Raw genomic sequence first — 21,611 nt, forward strand, 5'->3', positions numbered from 1 at the left:
ATACGGAAATATAAAGTATAAATGAATTGCATTTTGATAAACCTATTGAAAAGTAATTTCTTATAAAAACAAGAAATCATACCTTTTTTCCTTTTTATTAAAATCTGTTGTTCTACATCAATGATACATTTCACAGAATAAAGTACGATAACATTAAGATCAATGCAGGTATATGATATTGGATAGAATCAATTACCTTCGGGTTAACGAATCGGTCATCGAACAAATTAATGAACTACGTGCCTTCTTAAAGCCATTAACCACTAAGTTACTGCATCCGTGTACTCATTGGGAACATTTATCAACACAAGGAGGGTGTGCAAGAACTTTTAACCAGTTATAGTATACATGGTAATGATGTATGTGTCATACACTTCAATACCAAAGAATGCATTACAGCAGTTAATTGTTTGTCCATAATTATTTCCCCAGCAATTCACCCCCTTTGTTTACGTATGACCTCACATATAAAAGTTTAAGTGAATTCAATAAAACAACTCAATTCAAACCTGCAGCGACGAATATTAAAAATTAAATGAAAACGTAATGATTTTGAAAGATTTTGTATGCAGTATATGCAGCCACCTCTCCATCCTTCAATGCAATAGGCCAAGATATGGTCAGATAGGTTGGTTATGTAGAGTAATGTCATTTTGTTGGAAATAAAATTGAGAAAGGAAAAGGGGAATGTGTCAAAGCGACAACAACCCGACCATAGAGCAGACAACAGCCGAAGGTCACAAATGGGTCTTCAATGTAGCGAGAAACTCCCGCACCGGTAGGTGTCCTTCAGCTTGCCCCTTAAAACATATGTATACTAGTACAGTGATTACGGACGTCATACTAAACTCCGAAATATACACAAGAAACTAAAATTAAAAATCATACAAGACTAACAAAGGCAAGAGGCTCCTGACTTGGGACAGGCGCAAAATTGCGACGGGTTTAAACATGTTTATGAGATCTCAACCCTCCCCTATACCTCTGACCAATGTGGAAAAGTAAACGCATAACAATACGCACATTAAAATTCAGTTCAAGAGAAGTCCAAGTCCTATGTTAGAAGATAAATCTCTATTTAGAATTTCTCAACATACTAGTTATCAAATGTACCGTGCTTATAATTGAATACGCCAGACGCACGTTTTGTCTACATAAGATTCATCAATGACGCTCAGATCAAAGTAGTTAGAAAGTCAACGAAGTACAAAGTTGAATAGCATTGATGTCACAAAATTCCAAAAAGTTGTGCCAAATACGGCTAAGGTTATCTATACATGGAACAAGAAAATAGTTAGTTATTTGAACAATTCATACTTTTGCAAACGGTAAATTTAGAGAATGTCCATATAATTTATATTCATGTCAAAGTGAAGCACTGACTACCGGGCTGGTGATACCCTCGGAGACGAAACGTCCACCAGCAGTGACATCGACCCAGTGGTGTAAATAGTATCAAAGGTACCAGGATTATAATTTAATACGCCAGACACGCGTTTCGTCTACATAAGACTAACATAACCGTCCTTGGAGTTCACTTAGAATAACATTATGATCATTTGCATCAATGCACTAACACTTTTGCGAGTTACATTTTTTTTAAAATCACGTTGGAATTTACTCACAAAATTCACAAACTGTTTTATAATTCGTTTCACGCAATAGAGCAAGACACCAAAATGTTATGTTGCACCATGCTTAGATTAAGTTTTGAATGTCTAGACTGATGCTTGAAACTAAACATAAAAAACTACGAATCGGTCATTAAAGATATATAATACACCAAAAAAAGAACAAAAAAAGAAAAAGAAACAACAACGCGACCCTCAAACCAGTTAATAATCATTGCAGTATTACCCTAAAATAAAATTGTTACCAATCTTGTAATTTTCAACTAGAAGAAGACTACATAATTTTGAAGACTTTTGATAACGGTATCAATAAGATATTGGCATCAATTCACCCTTAAATTCACTAATAAAGAACCCGCTTACATCTATAAAGATCTTATGGTACGAATTGCTATTTGCTGGTTACAAAATATACACATGGAAAAAAGTATTGCAACACCTTGATTTTTTTAAACTTGAAAAATCAGCCTCTTTTTTTGGATGAAATATAATAAAATATTTGTATAATATTATTGAAACATGGTTTATAATAACATTGGCATTTAAACGAACAAAAAATGTTTGAAAAAAAAAAATGATTTATATAACCACAATTTTAATAACAAAATGAAGTGTTCTTTGTACAAAAAAACGCATTTCACAACTTTTACTGTAGTCGAACTTTACAATGTCAGACATTTCAAAATTAATCTTCAGATGACTGTTCACATCATGGGTGATCTTTATACGCCAAAGAATTAGTACTTTGTGCGCAGCCTCCATTCAAACGGATAACCGCATCATAACGTCTTTTGATTCCTGCCATAAATCTACTAATTTGTTGCTAAGGTAGCAGCAACCATTTCTGAGGAAGGGCATTGTTTATTTCATGATGTGTTTGAACTGGGGTGTCCTTTCGCGCACTTTCCGCCCAAAAATGTCCCATTTATGATCGATATGGTTCAAATCCGGGCTACGATCGGGCCAAGGAAGATGAACCGAATTCCATTGGAACAATGGATCTTCCTCCACGATGCTAATTTTCAACTTTGGCGAGCTCTACACTACATTGGATACGGAAAACTGTGTGTCTGTTCGTAAGCAAAGGTCTCCGAAATGGTCTTATCGCACGATAACCAGTAGCGATGAGTCGATATCGATCAGTTCTTGTTAAAAGGCTCCTGTATACCCACCACTCTCTTTTTAGGATTGTATTGTATGCAATGGGTTTCCTTCTGACCAACCTTCATTATGCTTGATTTTCACTATCAAATGGTATAGGGGGTCTTCTTTATCTCAGAAGGTCTTTAACATCGTTATTTGCCTGATTTTTATTCTCAAAACGACTTATAGTGAAATGGTGATGACCAACAATACGTGCAGTTATTACAGCGACATATTTGCTTCTCTCATGCTGATAATCTGCCATCTTTCTGCAGTTAAGAGTTGTCGAGGACCCATTACAAGGTGTCACATAACTTTAAAAACTTGGTTATTTAAAGTGTTGAAAACAATGAGGATAAAAACATCTGTTTTGCTGTTTACGGGTACAGTAGCTGCAAGTGCATTTAAAAACTTATCGAGTGAATATTTATTTATTAAACTCAGGTGATACTTAAATAATGTTTAACTAGTTCTATTTTACCAAATTATATCACAAAAAATAAAGAGTGTTTTTTTAATTTCAATTTCATTTTGGTGTTGCAATACTTTTTTCCATGTGTATATGTTAATGGTGCCGTGAATATTAGTACTCATAGCAAACTCCGAATGTAAACTCAAATAGAATAAATTAAGAAAAATAGATTTTATCAATCAACGGAACGAAATGAAACTTACTGTCATATTCCTGAAGTGGCAAATGCATTTTCCAAAAAATATGGTCGGTTTAACCTAGTTTTATAGCTAGCTCAAACTTCAAATTGTATGACAGTTGTTTCTAATTGATATTAACGTCATATAGAGCTGCCCTTCGTTCACTTACCTTCATCTTAAACTTCAAGAACGTGTCCTTCTAGTGTAATACTATAATTGTTTTATATCGTGGGCATTAATAAAATATAAAAAAAAAATTCCTTCAGTTTTAAAAGGTTCTCATAATGATGTTTGTCTTATGAATTCTTTACTCTCTCTTACACAATGAGTTTCCTGTTGAACGGAAATAACTTTCTTAACGATTGTTATGCAGCAAATATAAGTTTTCCGATTTCTGCTTCGACAATAAATGTGAGTTCATTTGTTAATTGTCTCTTTCTTTCCGGTATCAAGGTATGCAACTATATTGTAGTATATATATGTAGTAACGTAGTAACGTATACACGGTAAGGTTTATGCAGTGTAAGCGCACTAAATTTAAGAATTCAAATTTGATTCGAGACTATAGATACAACTATATGGTAACGCCCTTGAAACACAAATACTGAAATGTATGCCCGGCATGAAAAATGTGACGAATCCGATATTAGGACGTATATAAAAACTTAAATATATAAGAATTAGACCTTTTAAAAGAATTTATTGATATATTTTCTTGATACTTTGAACTTTTCTTTAAACTGAAATATTAACAAATTTCTTAAACTCCTACCTTATATAAAAGTCTGGACGGGGCTAACAGAATAGAAAATCATGGATCAATACTACACAAAAATGGGATCTTAAATGCACAAAATAGCACATTATGCTAACATAAATTAAAGAATGGGTAACATTAAAGGGGTGCAGAAATATAAAGAAAAGAGAAAAGAGAAAAATGGTTTGAAAAATGAAAGAATACAGATTTGAAGGACCCCCGCCCATCTAAATCCTATTATATTATATCAGATAACTATGCAGTATTTATTTTATAAAGTTAGAAATTCACATATTTATATCGACTTCATTATTGTTGATGAAATATTCAAAGTGATAAAAAATAACTTAAGTTACAATGCATTTCTTTTATCGCAATTCCATAACCATATATTTGACATACTTTTCTATTTCAACCTACCTTGGAGAGACTGAGGTGAATCAGTTGATATAGAAACATTAATAATGGAAAAATATCTGCTCTAACAAAATCAGTTCAAAATTACCCCTCCCCTCCCCAAAAAAAACAACAACAACAGCAAAACACAGCAAAAGACACGAACAAAAAAGAAAAATCAGAAAAAAATAAATCGTAAAACAAAATCGCAACTATGTTTTAATCAAAAACTTAAAACAAGAATCTTTTATTATTATTCAAATTTACTTTTTTAAAAGAGAAATACACATAGACTTTATACTATAATACTATAACAAAGGAATTTTAATACCGTAAATATTCTGTTGCAAGTATAAATTTTGAACAATTTTACTTGGTTAAAAAAGACTCTTACGTTATTATTATTTGTACGGGTACCAACAATAGCCTTGTTTTTATTTTTACTATAGTTTTATATATTGTTGGGTGGGTGGCAATATTCAGTATCCTATTTGTTGTGACATACCACCGATTCCTTTGAAATATTATTAATATTTACACAAGAGAGATTATTGTTTGAAAGATTACAAATGCAATCACGACAAAATGACGTGGCTGTGAAAATTGTATTTTATAAAATGTTCTTCCGATGTTTGCACAATTGCAAAAGACAATGAATCCATTTCCTACGAATTTGTTAAAATATTGTTTTAAGCCAGATGTATTATTAATAAATGAATCGGAGACATTTATTAACAATAAATATCAATTTATAAAAGAAAAATATTTTGCATAAAATGACATTGGTATTTAAACCGTAATAAAACGAATTCTAAACGGTAGATCAGCCATTCTAGATATCAGAAAAAGGACAAACAACATGAAGGGACAATTTCTTCAAAATGTAAGTTCTTCTCAATAATATTTTCTGTATTTTCAATTGAAATGCGCATTGTGATTATGCATACACATATACATAGAACGTTTAGAAATGTATTAAAAGGACAATGATAGCAAAGAACAAAAGACATTTTTTTATATAATTTTTCATCTACCTCTACACCATAAGTATACGTTAACAAAGTATGTAAATTATATATTTTCGATTTTTATTTTGAATCTTAAAATTAATATTTTATGTGTTCTGACATGTTGCAGCAGATTCTCAATTAGGCATGGAGAATTAAACATTCAGTATAAATGTATCGACTTTTGACAGGCTTTTTTTATTATTATTTTACCACGGACGATTATTTTCACGAACATCCAGTAAGATATTTGCGCACTATTTTTCAATCGTAGACTTCATTTGTTTACGACTGCTAAATAGTTAAACAACACTTTCCGGAAAATGTTTCGTTCGCCTCTCTCTTTACCATACTGCTACAAAAGTCTCGGAAATGACAAATTTAAACAATCCAAACGAGAAAACTAACGGTCTTATTTATGTACAAAATGATAAATGAAAAACAAATGTCGTGTTCGTGGTTCATGTTCGTATCTAAAAATAATGCTATATTAATTGATCATCACTGATCTGTATTTCATTAATCAGATAAGTGTTTTTGATATTTTCATGTTATAAAACGTGATTATCAAAATAAAATAATTAAAAATTCACGTCAATTGACACTTTGTTTATGTCAATGACGCATTTTATCGCGTTCTATGTGACGTATTGAGTACCTTAATTCTAAATATGGCGACCATTGTGTTAAACTGATATTGGAATAGAATATACAATTACTGCCCGTAGAAAAGGTGAATATCCAAAATTATCAACACTAAAAGTTGTATTATACCGAAGTAACAGTGGAAGGGCCTTTTGAACCATTGAACAAGCATTTACCTTACCAAAGTACATGAGTTACAAACACTAAGCTATACTTGAAATATTTCTAACCAAAGTTTGGCATACCATGAACATATAAACAGTTGCCGCATGTAGAGCAGGATCTGCTTACCCTGTTGTTTACAATTCAGGAATATGACAGTTGATTTACATTCGTTTTATGTGTCCGAGCTTTTGATTTTGCCATTTGACAAAAGAACCCTCTGTTTCTGTATTCATTGGTTTCGGTATTTTTGTTATTTTACTCTAGTGTTTTTTCATGGGTTTTGTGTTGCTCAGTTTTTATTTTTCTATGAATTGTTATGTGGACTCTTGTTTGTCTTTTTTTTCTATTGAAGGCCGTACTTTAACATATCATTGTTATCTTTTATGTAAGATCATTATGACTTTGATGGAGTGTTGTCTTATTGGTACATATAAAACATTTTTCTATATATATATATTTTAGTCTTTAATTGATATAAGTGTAGCCATTATCTGAAACTACTTTCACATGGACATCTTGTGTGCTCGTTTTCACGTTAGTTCGACAATACGGAGATTGTTGTTGGTATATTTGAAGGCGTCATCACATCTTATGGTTTTGACACAGAAATGCCAATCAAAACGTACACATCACGTGTGTTGTATTAGCTATTATGTAACGCATTTAATGCTGTTACTTGTATGAACCAAAAAGAGGGACGAAATATACCAAAGGGACACTCAACTTATTTCCGTTTGTAATATTATCTTAATCTATTTTTTAAAGCATTTGAGCGGATTACTGTAATTTTAGGAAAACTCCTATAATATTTGACATTATTATTGAAATTATCTAAGTTTATGTTGTTGCTGTCCATTATTTTGTGTTCAAAATAACTAATCCATTATTTTATCATTGTCGTAGCTTTAGTAATCTGGTTTTGAGATGGGGGAAAAATCAAAATTCTTGATCTCAAACGAAATTGTCAAGTTTAAAGTTGTGTTCACAGGAGAAGTATTACAACTTCAAAATGCATATCTGAAGTAATTTCACTTAAACAAAAATTTCTACAATGTATTACGGCTCAAATAGTCCTTTACCTGAACTTTCACATCGGATATTGTTCATTTAAATCATTGAATACAAATTCTATCTTTTTAAATTTTGAGCATCACAATAGAGTGAATAACATATTAATACATTTTGTAGTCTACCAAGACCACTTTAGACAAGAGTTTTTGTTATCAAAACGTCAAAGGAAAGAACCTGAAATATTTAGCTCGGAAATCCAATGCCCCCGCATTATCGATATGGACTATCTGCACACGTCCATCTTTAAAATGGGTCCATATTCAAATTATTTTTATTACTGAACTCATCAAATGTGCACTTTTTTTAGGGAAAATCTTTGCAAACATTTGAAGAGTATCCGATAATCAGCGCTTTACCAGCAAAAAGGTCCTTATGGGGTATTTAGAAAAAATCCCCTTCCAAAAGACAACTTTAATTACCGATTTGGAATAACGTGTTTGATTATGTTAGATTTTACGTCTGTTTTGAGCCTTCCAATATATATGTGAATTTATCTATTTGTGTGGGATTTTTTTTATCTTCAATTACTTCTTTATTTTTGGTTTTAATTTTCGTATTTCAAAATATTGTGGGAGTTTGCAAAAACAAGATATGTCAAAATGCGTATCGGTGAAGTTCTTACCAGATATTCGATACAGTTTGCTGGCCTTTTAAATCGTTTGTACCTATTTGTTTGAACAATTCAAAATCCAAAACAAGTATTAAATAATCGGTGACAGCATATGGTGTTAGGAATTGCAAATATGAATTGCATTCAAAACGCAATCAAAGTAGTTACAGCAAGTAGTTTCTTTGTTTGACTTTTAGCGTTTGAAATTGGAGCAACAATGCAAGTCCAATGCATATTTCGTATCGTTAAAAAAATCTTTCAACACAAGTATGATACTGTTTCTTATTTTTCAGGTAATGAAACTAGCAGAAATAATAACAATTTTCTCCGTCGTGTTTCTTGTCACCATAGCAACAGGAAATGGTGCTCCACAATGGCGACCGCAGGGTAGATTTGGAAAACGGTTAGACCAACGGTTCCCTTCGTCATGGCAGCTTGGTAAGAAATCAGAACTTATTTGACTAATTTTTGAATTCCTTGGTGAACAATAGTGTTTTGGTTAGGTACAGAAAAATTTGCAATAAAAGATGTTAAATTATAATGAATGAATACCATTAGCGGTGGAAAGGAGAAGGCAATGTCCAACCATTGATGAACATAGAAATATGAAACAATGCACGTCCCCGATGTAGTTTGATTTAAAATGTTCAACTTCTCCCATTATTGTAAACTATCTAGAATAAAAAAAAATCTAAATGATACACCCACAACTGATCTTAAATCCTTATTTGACTTTTGTGTCGTGACATCACTTTAAGAACAAGGCATCATTTTTTTTTTTAAATTTTCTCAAACAATGATTTCCTTCGTCAAACGCTTTATAGGCGTTTGCTTTGTGCCAATGATGCTTCACAGTGTTGTATGTATTTTGATTCTAAAACTCTTCCTTTATATTTTTATTTTTAATTTTAAATACGCGAATTGCCGGTTGTATGTTGACTGCAACCAAACTGAAAACCAAAAATATGAAGGTCAAAACACAGTCTTTAACAAAAGATAGGTGTATTTATCATATAAACGAAGTAGTCCATAGTATTGACTGTTTAGATGTAACACAGATTACTACATGTTATTATCTAACGTTAAATTTCATAGAACATAAAAGCATGAAGATTTAAATAAGGAAAATACCGACAAGGTTCTCAACGTCATCAAACCGACCTATTGATGTTAGGTTTATCGAAAGCTGGAAATTTGTTATATTAAAAGATGAATTGTTATATAGGAAAATATTTTCATACCAAAGAAACGAGCTTGACATGTTATAAAGTAACACAAACCTGTTTGTTTACCACTTATCCGCGCGCTGAATACACAAATTGAGCATTAAAAAATGTAGTTTAATTTATTTTCAAAAGATGACTTCTAATGACTAGATTTCATGCCTTACGGTAAAATAAAACTCACTTGTTTTGCATTTTTTTGTAACGTTTAAAACACTATCTAAGTTTAAGAAAAAGTACAATTTAAAGTTATTACAACAACAAAAGAAGTCCCAAGTCTCATGTTCAGCATACTTTTCATGTTTTATCGGTTACGGTCATTAAAACATTAAAACTAGATCTCATATAGACAAAAATCGTTCTTAAGGTAATAGTTTAATCCTAGGAGAGAGAATAAATACTAGTACCTAAAAATACTCAGATTTGCTAGAGAAAGTTCGGAAAAATATTTGCAAGCCAAATGCATTAAACCTTTATCACAACCTTAATCAAACTCAAACTATATTCTGCCAATGACTGACATTTAGATGTATTCTTCCAGAATGCAGCAGATTTCAACACGACAGTTTATTTATCGTAAAATACATAAACAAAGATTTATTGGCAATATAACACCTAAATTACAGACATACATTTTATCCCGTCTACAGCAGAGTATAGATTAAAACTATTACAATTTGGTATAACTTCATACAGCAGGAAAGGATCTTTTACAGATTCAAATAGCTTGATGAGGATTCTATTTTTGGAATGCACCAAACCAAATTGAACAAAAAATTAACTGAATCTAGAAAAAATAAGAAAATTTCCTCTCCTGTTTCCTAATGTTAAAAGATCAAACTGTGAACCACAATGTTCACGTATATACATTTGTATGTGCATTGGCACTACATTATGCAACGATTCCAACTAAGAGCATTGACGTTATTTATTTAGAAGCAATTAAGCATGTATAGAATAGATCTAACAGAAAATTTTAATGGTTTTTAAATTGTCGAATTACTTTAACTGTTTCTAAAAATTGAAAAAACCCTCTCTAAGCTGTTGACAGCAGACAAAAATACCAGTGTCGATATCATTCGTTTATCTGCTCTGCACTTAACACTGAGAGAGCTTTAGTTAGCTCAAAAGAGTTCATTGCAGACACTAAAAGTTGATGGAATGATACCTTAATCATCATATTAGTGCCAATATCAAATATCTTTTAATTTTGTCCTTATATCACCTGAAATGCTGGTCAAATTGATCTGAAAACTTGTAGTAAAACCTCTGTAATTAATGAACATATTTACTACAGAAAAATCTTAAACCCACGAGAATTGAAAGAAAACACCAAAGTTACATTTGTTAAACTGGTAATACCATATCATTTATCAAGAGTTGCAATGTTATTACTGAACACTCAATACCAATTACCACTAACAGATACAATATCTGATGAAACAAATCGACTTTATTCTTCATTTTATTCGTCCTTTCGTACACAAATTAAACATACGAATTGAAATTGTTATGTTATCGTCTTAATTCTTTAAAACCGGTACTTCTGACGTCTGTAAGTTTTTTCAAATAAATAGTTGGTTTATTCATACGTGGAGCAGGATCTGCATTCCTCTAAGGGGCACTTTAGGACACCTGTGTTTTTTTTCTCTCTATCATTCAAAAGGCCAGTGATTTAATTAACATTATTGTTTTGCTTTTATCTGTAATTTAATCCAAGCATAAAATTATTGTTTGTTTTGAAATTGATTTTATCTTTTTATCACCAATATATGTATTTAGAAATCGTAGTTTTTGCAGGAAATGGCGACAAAAGTATAGACATGTTTCCAGTGATAGAGGGTCAACAAACACAACAAGAAAGTGCTTCAGATGAACAATCAATTGACTTACTGCATAAATTATGTGTAGAAAGCACTATACCTGGATTATATAGATGTTACAGGTAATGTGATGGATTAAGAACTAATACACAGAACTGTATATAGTTGCTGTATCACAAAAGGTCAGGTTTTTTATAAGTTTTTTTTAGGTTCCTCGTCGTTGTTTTTTGTTTTATCAACAATATATTGCACGATATTCTTATAAATCCACTGCCCAACATTGGTACCGAGAGAACAATAACAAAAGCTGTTATGATAGAATGAAATTCATAACAGTGTAGCTGTGGCCATTGATTGGCGCATTAAATTAATCCATTGACTGGGACAGATTAGGTGAACGTTTGTCTGTAACGACCACTGTTCACGACGTAACTACGATAGAAATTTAAACTGTGGGGTCACCAAAGGTTCTGCACGCCTAAATAAAATAATTCGAACAACTAATCAGGAATAACCTTTACGTTTTGATTTATAATATCGAAAACTTAAAAAAAAAAATCTTCACTGGTGTGTTTGTCATGTTTTGATAATCAATTAATATGATATTGCACGAGAAATATTTTTTTTAACTGGCTGTAAAAATTATAATGCATGTGTTTCCGGATAATTATCTTTTTTCGGACGTTATAGGGATTTATCAATTGCGGTTGTCGAATTCTGTCACCTTTTTAACTTGTATCTGGTCTGAAATTTTATTTTAGAACGAATGCATGATCAACTTTCAAAAGTTGAGCAAAATCAAAACATATAGACAAAATGTACTTCTGCTTTGTCTTTTTCGTTGTTCTTGCAAGTTATCGGATAGTAAAAAAGGTATTTGGATCAAACCTTCTGAAATTTGCATTTACATTATTTCATGCATACGCAAAATGTATAATTTGGTGTAAAGGAAACTGGAACTGTTCTGTTCACTACTATACTTGTGAAAAACTCTTGGCAAAAGAAATTCAAGGGTTGTCTAATTGGCAATCATACCACTTCTTTTTTTATATCAACTTATTTTTTTTAAATCGATCCAACTTATTACCAATGTTATTTCAACTGATCGGGCGGAGCATACGTTTTAATTTGCATAGGGACAGTCTATTTGAAGATGTGTGTGATAAGTATGATTGCCGTTATAATTATTACGGATTTCGAATTACCTATCAGTGTCTTCAAAGGAATTTACAAAACAATGACTGGACACTTCATTGATGAGTTTATCCTAAAACACCTATCTATAGATGGACTGGTTTATTATGAGCAAACCGGTTACACTCCGCCTAGTCAAGTGAAATAAATTGAGTAATACATAGTTATGGACGACTTCGTATATTTTATGATAGGAAATAAATTGGAGCAATATTCATTCTTCAACAAAAGAATAAATCACAAGAATAAGATATGGAAACGCTTATTTTTTTTTATTACTTAATGATATCAGCTATAAACATTATTTACATAAAAATGAAACTGTTGTAAGTGATGGTATAAAAATTATTTAAAACTAATTGGTTAAAAGCTTTGTGAAAGGAAAGTTTAATTTAATGTATCGAAATGTTTAACAAGTGTTTATTTAAATCCTCACTAGAAGGCCTCTGATGCGCTGAGTGAGCATAAAATCATCGCCAATGAAAAACAAGTTATAGGTAAATTTTACAGTTCAATTCATAACAAACGTTTTACCGTCGACCACACTGTTATGAATTTGTTTCTATATACAAAACAAGATAGAGAGGTTACAAAGGTCACTAGTCACTAGGACAAAAAATGAACAATTACTTTTGTTCATATTTTAGCTATTCAAAATCAGCTGGTTCACTGTAATAAATTTCTGCACAATCTTATGAAAATTCCTGATTATTCAAAGTACATTTACCATCAGAATAACGCTTAGTGTTAAACCATTTTTGTATCAAATTTTTAAAACAGTATTGATTTCAACATTCAAATTTCTCTCATCATGATACTGATTTATATATAAATGCCATTGTTATTACTTAATCCGTAATGAAAATGTAATTTTGCTATATTTATGTATAAAAGAACAAATAACTGTTGATGGTTGTCATAACATTATTATAAATTAATGTAATAGCAATGGAAGGTTGGTACAAAGTGTTTCTACCATTACACATTTTTCTCTGTCGCCAAAAGGTCAAAATAAGTTCATGTTCGACAGTGGTTCGACAGTGAAAGAATAGGGGACAACAAATTTAATTTACTCATGGAACTTTAAACAAGGTCGAATACCACTTTGTAAAAGTAGACACTGAGAAAGAATTTTATATTTGGATTTGTAAATTTACTATTATCTTACTTGGTACAGACATTTCCCGGGGAAAAAATAAACCAGCATTAGATAACCTTAGCTGTTTTTGGCAAAACCTTTATAAATTTTTGGTCCTCAATGCTTTTTTAATTCTGTTCTATCTAGCCTTTTCACATATTCTTATTGAAGTGTCATTGATGAGAATTTTGTAGATGAAACGAGAATGGTGTAAAACAAAATATAAGCCTGGTATCTTTGATGGGTCTAGTTAGAATAACGACAACGGTTGTAGCTTTTCTACAAACACAATTGTCAGATATTTAGCTTCTAACGGATCACTTATAAAGCTCTAGTATTGCAATGGCTATTTAAGGCTTATATTCATTGGATCTTACGCCTTCAGTATGATGCAACGTGCCAGACTATTTGCACATCTCACATCTTCAACCAGACGCCTACTACAGTTCAATTGCTGAACTAGACATATTCGGCGATAAAATGTTACAAATCATAACTGGTGTTTATCACATTTTATTCTGTAAGTTGTTACAAATGTTTTGGCATTATTCATACTCATTCCTTAACATTAATCTATACGATATAACACAGCAAAGGTGCGAAACTTTTTAGACTCATATATAAAACCGAAATGTCAGTACTATCCGTGGGAAAGAAAAACAATTTAATGTAAATATGAGTGCAGACACCAACTTTTCAATATCAATTTGAACGATTCCATCATAGTGACATCTTTTCAATGTTTTGCATACTACAGAAAAACAGAAAAAACAAACAGTCTGGCTTATGATTTACATTCAATAATAGTCGATTATATTTATGATTATAAAGCTTGTCATAGGGGTTGTGAGGATGAAGATCTATATGCGTCTTCGTTATTCTCAGTGGTATGTCTTTGACGCGTCCTATGATAGGACATTATGATCAATTTACACGTTTAGTAATAATGGTTTAGATGGAATTATATGAAAAATAGAAATGTAATAAGAGATGAAAGCAAAGTAAATATAATTACACCTATTCGCAGTAATAAGAATGTCAATACAACATAACTGTAAAACTAGACAAAGGAATTTACAGGTCAATGTACAGTCTTCAAGAACACATGTATTATTTTTTTCCATTATGACTTTCTTTTAATTGCCCCTTTCTATGCTATAACTCAATTATTTCAAATTATATCTAATAATTGATATAGTTTATGAGAAAGAAAGAAATGTTTGAAATTTATGACTTTCAAAAATCTCATATATCTAATACCAGGATTAAAATGTTGTAGGTCCGACGCGCGTTTCGTACAATAAAAAACTCATCAGTGATGCACAAAATAAGTAAGTTAAAGTCCAAATAAAGTTGAAGAGGTTTAAGGACCCAAAATTCCGAATGGTTTTGCCAAATATAGCTTACATATAGTTTGTATATCCCGTGGTTATTTTTCTGCTGGAATTGCCTTTACCAAGTACAATATATATGTTAGTTGTTTTTCACTAAATTTTGGAATTTTTATAGAGTTTCCCCTTTTTTTAAGTCAAGAAGCTCGGTATTTGACTTGACTTTTTCTTTTTTGAAAAACCGTAGTTTTTTGTAAGACTCGAAAAGTCAATTTATAATTGTGACCATGTTTATGATATCTCATGAACAAAAGCAATTAACCATATCAATAAAATATGACAGTTGTTATCCATTCGTTTGATATGTTTGAGCTTTTGATTTTGCCATTTGATTAGGGACTTTCCGTTTTAAATGTTCCTCGGAGTTCGGTATTTTTGTTATTTTACTTTTTTGTATAGTAATTGAAAGCTAAATCATACTTTAGGTGATGAAAAATGTATCAGCATGTTCAAATTTGAATCCTGGAAGAGTTGCATCTCTGAAGTTCTGGTAAATATTAAAAAACGTGATACAAATACATTTGTAAATAAACTATTTTTTCTTTGTGCTTGTGTTTGTGATCGTTTGCAAATTGTTAAACAACTATTTCTCGTCATCGATTAAAATAGTTCACACTATTCTCAAAAGAAAACGTCAACTGTGGCTATATCAGTCAGTTGTCTTTTACTGGTAAATTCATTGTTTTTTTTTGTATTTCGACTGCTATATACATATTGTATTATATGTAGTATTTATCGGAATTATATAATGTTTCTCAATTTGATGAAATACATTTTCATTAAAAAATATATTTGATATATCCAATGATTTGAGTATAAATGCATGGATTAACTAAAAACAAAAGTGAATCAACATTTTCATATGATATATCTACAACACATGCATGTTCAACATTATTTTTGTGCAATGAGATATGATTTTAGTTTTTTTTTTTAATTCCGTTTTAAAATTATTTAAAGGTAGTAACAACATCAATGAGGTATATATAATATGAAACTTAATGGAACAAAATTTTCAATAACATAAATAAAGTCTTTTCCTAAATATATCAATGTTAACAATTAATTGGCTTCACAGTTGAGACATATCAAAATATGTATTTCTAAAAATTAGCACTTATCAATCTCCCCATAAAGATATTTGTGAATGCGCACCCCAAGTAATTGTGTTTGCATTATGTCACAGGCTATGTATTAACGTGTTTATGGCTGTAGTACTCGATATTTATCCTTCTTAAAAATTCAAATAAGGTACTAAATGCCTAATCGATACAATATTTTTGAAGATTTGAGATTGATGTTTTGATATGTTTGTGTCTAGAAAACTCAACAAAATTGACCGTGGTATAGTTCAAACCTTTCAATTTTGACATATGTACACATCTATGATTTTCCAGACATCGGGGGCGAAAAATAAATAAATTAAAAAAAAAATTGCTTATTTATAATTGATCATTTACAACTGTTATTTAAGAGATGGACTAGTTTCTGTACATGGATTTGTTGTTTTCATTATTTTACCAATGGATTTTTTTATTCAAGTTAATGGATACTGAATTTTGACATTCTAGGTGTAATACCACCATTGATTTTCCCCTATTAGTCTTTGTTAAATTGGCACTTTTAAAAAAATTGTACAGTATTTACCTTTATTTCAACCAAAGAAATACTTTGCATGAATAAAGTTTAATCCTTTCCAGTGCTACAGTGAAAATTTCACACTACATTTCACTGCATATAAGAAAGTAACCAACACCGGAAGTAAACAACCCAATTTTTACACTGTTATTTACTGGTTACCTGCTTTGGTAACTATGTAACCTTAACTTTCCAAAATATTTTATAAGACCATCAAATAAAAAAAGAATAATGCTTTCAGACACCCAACATACATGTTTATGACTCAGAAAAATTTAAGTGCATTGAAATGCAGGGTTAATTTTCTACAACTGTCAAGTTCAAGGGAATACTTTTTTAGACCTACTTTCGTATGCAACCGGATGTGACGTGCCATGATTTGGTGGAACTACACCTAAAGAACACCTAAATGTCAAATAAACTTAATGTAATTTTTTTCCCTCCAATTGCAAGTTATTTCAAGCATAACTGCCAAGTTTTGTCTCAGTCAGATCTATAGTTTCAGAGAAAATCACTATAATGTAAGGCCATATCCTACGGCGATTTCAGTCTAATTTCTTCGAAAATTCCTAATTTCAGTGTATCATTATAAAATGCAGTGTTGACTCATATCTGATCATATACTCATGATCTAAGCATTCAAACAATTAAATAGGATACAAAAGACAACTTTAAGATGATATACAATTTTATTGCACCTTTTAGAGTTCATTTGAAGGTCTGTTTTGGTCTGTTTTGGTCCATTTTTCCTTCTTCCTTCTTTTTCATCAAAACTTGATATCTTTTGCCTAAAAAATAAAACAAATGTAATTATTTTCCCAAAAAAATGAAAGAAATGCAATGTTAAATCAATAATTAAAGTGTTTTAGCTGAAAGAACTGTCTTTATAAATGTCAACAGTCTCCACCGAAGTTTCTATAAGCCCTTATGTGTAACTTGAGTTTTTGGTCTGTTCCCCAAGTGTGACAAATAACGGTTCCCTTTCAGTCAATAATTTATTGTTACTGATATGAAAGTCACTTCATTTACTTATTGCAGTATATTTCTAATAGATTAACAAAAAAAAAGTCCACTTTCTTGTATTTTACATTAGAAAATGAGGAGAAAGAGTGATAAAAAATACCTCAAAATGGTTTAAAAAAGGGTTATGTCCCTTTGAATGCTGGTAAAAAAAAAAATTTGGTAAGAATTATAAAATTTAAGTATGTGAGACTGGATTCTGATGTGTATAAATCCAAGGCAAGTGTTTAAATGATGTTTTGTCGGTGCAAAATACAGACCGCACAATGGCAAATTGTAAACTTTTGCGGCCAAAACAAAAAGAAAACATGACATAAGTTGATACATACCTCAATGCTAAAGTGTCATCTGCAGACCAATTCACATATAAGATTTTTCAACAGAATGCTCGTCAGATCATGGTTAACACTGAAATGAAAAAATCACATGTTGTATAAACAAAACTGTAAGGGTGATTTAAAATTTGACACAGAGGCTCACGTAAAATGGGGATTAGCATGGCAAGCTATAAGAAAGGTCTCAATGTAATATATGTATCTGGATTCAAAAGTGTATTTCATAAATTATATCATATGAAGAAAAAATAAGACTTCTCTTTAAAACCATTATTGTTTTACCATTTTAAATCAAACAGTCTTGGTAGGGTTTGTGTTTTCGACACCTTGTTGGGTGTGTACCACGACAAACGTGGCGGTCTTGGTTGATTTGAGGCGGCTCGAAAGACAAGTGCTCAGGATTGATGCATCTCTTCTGATAACATAGATGAGACACATCAAATTTCTCAGTGTGCAACATGTATGCAAATCTGTGACCATACAATGTTCTTTTTTCTGTCCCAAGGAAACCTAACACTATACACTGAATACAGCTTTGTCTGTCCACCCATTTGACTTAGCAAACACCCGTAAACCCCCATTTCAAGACAATTTTTCCTCAAACGTGCTTTCTGTGTCTCAATCCATTCCGAATAGTCCATTTTTACAACGTATGAACTAGTTTAGTAATAATTTTTAAAAATGAAAGTACAATAAGGTCACCAGTGCATGTGTAGTTTCCCTAAATAGGTGTAATACCACCATTGATTTTCCCCTATTAGTCTTTGTTCAATTGGCACTTTAAAAAAAAATGTACAGTATTTACCTTTATTTCAACCAAAGAAATACTTTGCATGAGTAAAGTTTAATCCTTTTCAGTGCTACAGTGAAAATTTCACACTACATTTCATTGCATATAAGAAAGTAACCAACACCGGAAGTAAACAACCCAATTTTTACACTGTTATTTACTGGTTACCTGCTTTGGTAACTATGTAACCTTCACTTTCCAAAATATTTTATAAGACCATCAAATAAAAAAAGAATGATGCTTTCAGACACCCAACATACATGTTCATGACTCAGAAAAATTTAAGTGCATTCAAATGCAGGGTTAATTTTCTACAACTGTCAAATTCAAGGGAATACTTTTTTAGACCTACTTTCGTATGCAACCGGATGTGACGTACCATGATTTGGTGGTATTACACCTCTACATGTAGAATTTATAAAAAAAAAGGGCAGTTTTCATCAATTAACTCAATACTTAACAGTAAGTCAGGGATGCCTCAAATTCATTATTAGATATTAAGACAGGATTTATTCAATTAATCTAAATAACTTTAAAATTTATGTGTTACACAAATATTTGCTCATCAATTTTGGCTATACCTGTGAAAATCTTATTTTATATCATCAAATATATCAGTTTCTAGTAAGACAATTGTTTCGTCTCAAAAGGATAAAACAGTGGCTAATACAAACAGTTGGAAGTTCAAACCAATTACGAGGATGAAAAACATTGAGCAACGCAAATTATAACCAGTTGTGCAAAATTTTGCTATGTCGTTTATGGCTGGGTTAAGTGTTTCGAATTATCTTTAACATTTATGAAAAATAATTTTGAGTATAACGACAGTTCTGTGTCAAGGTCAACACATGGATGCTGATTACTGGGCAGTATAATGTCGATGACAAAACGTCCACCAGTAGGTGCATCGACCTAATGGTAAAAAAGGACACAAACTTAAAGCTCTTAAACTGTTTCGGTTTATACATCCTTGGCTTTCAAGTTTTCGGCTTTAAGCATTTCTGATGAATGTAAATCTAGAAAAGTGCATCGGAGTGTTGCTTTTATTTTTAACTTCAATGACTATTTAATTTAAGACGTAGTTCTAATTTAAATAAGCAGAATATTTTACTTAATTTTTAAAGTGTTATATTTTCCTGTTATAACATTTAGTGTTCAAATATTGTCATTGTTTCAACCTTAAATTGTGGGTATGTACCGTGAAATCCCTAACAATGTAATGTTAAAACGGCGATTATGATTTATGTGCTCGTAATTAAAGCTATTTCACAGAATCTGTTATCAATTATTCAGAGCTACAGTGTTTTCTTGTCTTTTGGGATAACCATTAACTATTTAATTGTTTTGTATGTTTATTTTGAATGATTGATTGTTGATTGCTAAAATATTGTGGTAGATATTGCATGCATATTGAGGATGAGACAAATAAAATATGATACAATAAGAATGTCCTGTAAAAAAGGCCGTCATTGGAACTTTGTTTGCTACTGGAAAATGAGGGTATATTGGATAGGGAAAGAAATATGTATTACTTTGAAAGAATAATCTTTATTGGTGAATATAAAAGGATGTCTTAGTAATCTTATACAAATCAGAGTCCTCGAATTGATCGTTACGACTCTCAAAGTTTTAGTCATAAAATAAGCTCGGACTATTGTTTTTTTTTTATTCTGGTTATATTCCAACGTGGTACAGGCATGTAATTTAGGAAAAAAATGGTGAGAATATGGTCACAATGTTCTTCTTTAAAAAAAAGAGGGACAGTCAAACTCATAAATCGAAAATAAACTGACAAAGCCATGGCTAAAAATGAAAAAAGACAAACAGACAAACAGGCAAACAATAGTACACATGACACAACATAGAAAACTAAAGAATAAGCAACACGAATCCCAGAAACACTATCTTATTTAGTTTGTGTTTATCTGTAAATGTGTCTAACATGAGTTTATTTTTATTTCCAGACGAAAAAGAGAAGCATTTCCAAGAGGACTAACAGATGAAGAATAAAAGCAAAAAAAAAAGAAAATAATACAGAATCGTATTCATGAATATTGATATCAAAAACATTTTCGTGTATAAATCTTGAAATTATGCTTTGATAAAAAGGTAAAAACATATCAAAATCATTTACATGTAAATTTGTAGATAATTACACTGTTGTCTAACATTTATGTCTAATAAAAACTCACTTTCAAAGTATGAAAAACTGTTTAAAGTCGGGTTACTCAATACAATACTCATTCTATCAAATTTTTCTTTAACTATTTTTGATAAATTTTTCTTTATCATGTTAATGACAGTTTTCTTAAATTAACTAACTATGTTTGTAATTCTGGTTTATCTCACATTTAGTCTATATATGGTGCATGTACTTATTATGCATACAACTGTTTTTCTAGTACAGTAATGTATGCCTAAACAATGAATACATATTAAAAGCAACGGTACAGACATATAAATATAAAAAAGCAATAATGCTTATTGAAGGCAAAATAATTGAGTTGTCAATCTTGATTCAAATAAATAAGGAACTATTTTTGAATTGATACATAAATAATATTTATGCTGTATGGTTTCATGAAAAATACTTCTTTTGAAATAAAGTTCAAATAACACAAGTTTTGTTGTTCAAATATTGTTTATTGTGTCCAGAGTTATCGTCTAGAACTGTATGAAACATGACAACGTAAAACTCATCAAAGTATGAAATTTAAAAACAGAGATTGGGAAGGAAAACGAGGAATTTGTCAATGAGACAACAACCGACCAAAGAGCAGAAAACAGCCCAAGACCACCCAAAAATGGGTCTTCTACACAGCGAATATAATCATGCACCGAGAGGCGGGATTCAACTAGTCCATAGAAAAATATAAACTAGTTCAGCGAAAATGGACAATTCACTAAAATCCAAAACATATGAGTAAACCAGAATTAAAAAAACCAAAACAACATGCAAGTTTAACAAAGATCAGAGTCTACT

The 21,611-nt window shown here is 31.0% G+C and overlaps 1 protein-coding gene across 3 annotated transcripts in view; it reads left to right on the forward strand.

Annotated features, from left to right (window-relative positions):
- The window catches only part of LOC139510616 (uncharacterized), a 44,535-nt gene extending 23,286 nt beyond the window's left edge, over positions 1-21,249 (forward strand). Inside the window, exons 1-4 of one of the 3 annotated variants that reach the window (XM_071297164.1) lie at positions 5,362-5,461; positions 8,370-8,514; positions 11,100-11,244; positions 20,593-20,672. In XM_071297164.1, the coding sequence (XP_071153265.1) occupies positions 5,438-5,461; positions 8,370-8,514; positions 11,100-11,244; positions 20,593-20,638 (360 nt within the window). In that variant the 5' untranslated portion in view covers positions 5,362-5,437 and the 3' untranslated portion in view covers positions 20,639-20,672. Of the gene's footprint in view, positions 1-5,361; positions 5,462-8,369; positions 8,515-11,099; positions 11,245-20,592 lie in introns of those variants that run through there. The other 2 variants (XM_071297165.1, XM_071297166.1) reach the window with 2 other exon arrangements.
- The last annotated feature ends 362 nt before the right edge of the window (positions 21,250-21,611 follow it).

This window comes from Mytilus edulis, chromosome 2 (genome assembly GCF_963676685.1).
Source record: "Mytilus edulis chromosome 2, xbMytEdul2.2, whole genome shotgun sequence".
Taxonomy (NCBI): Eukaryota; Metazoa; Mollusca; class Bivalvia; order Mytilida; family Mytilidae; genus Mytilus; species Mytilus edulis.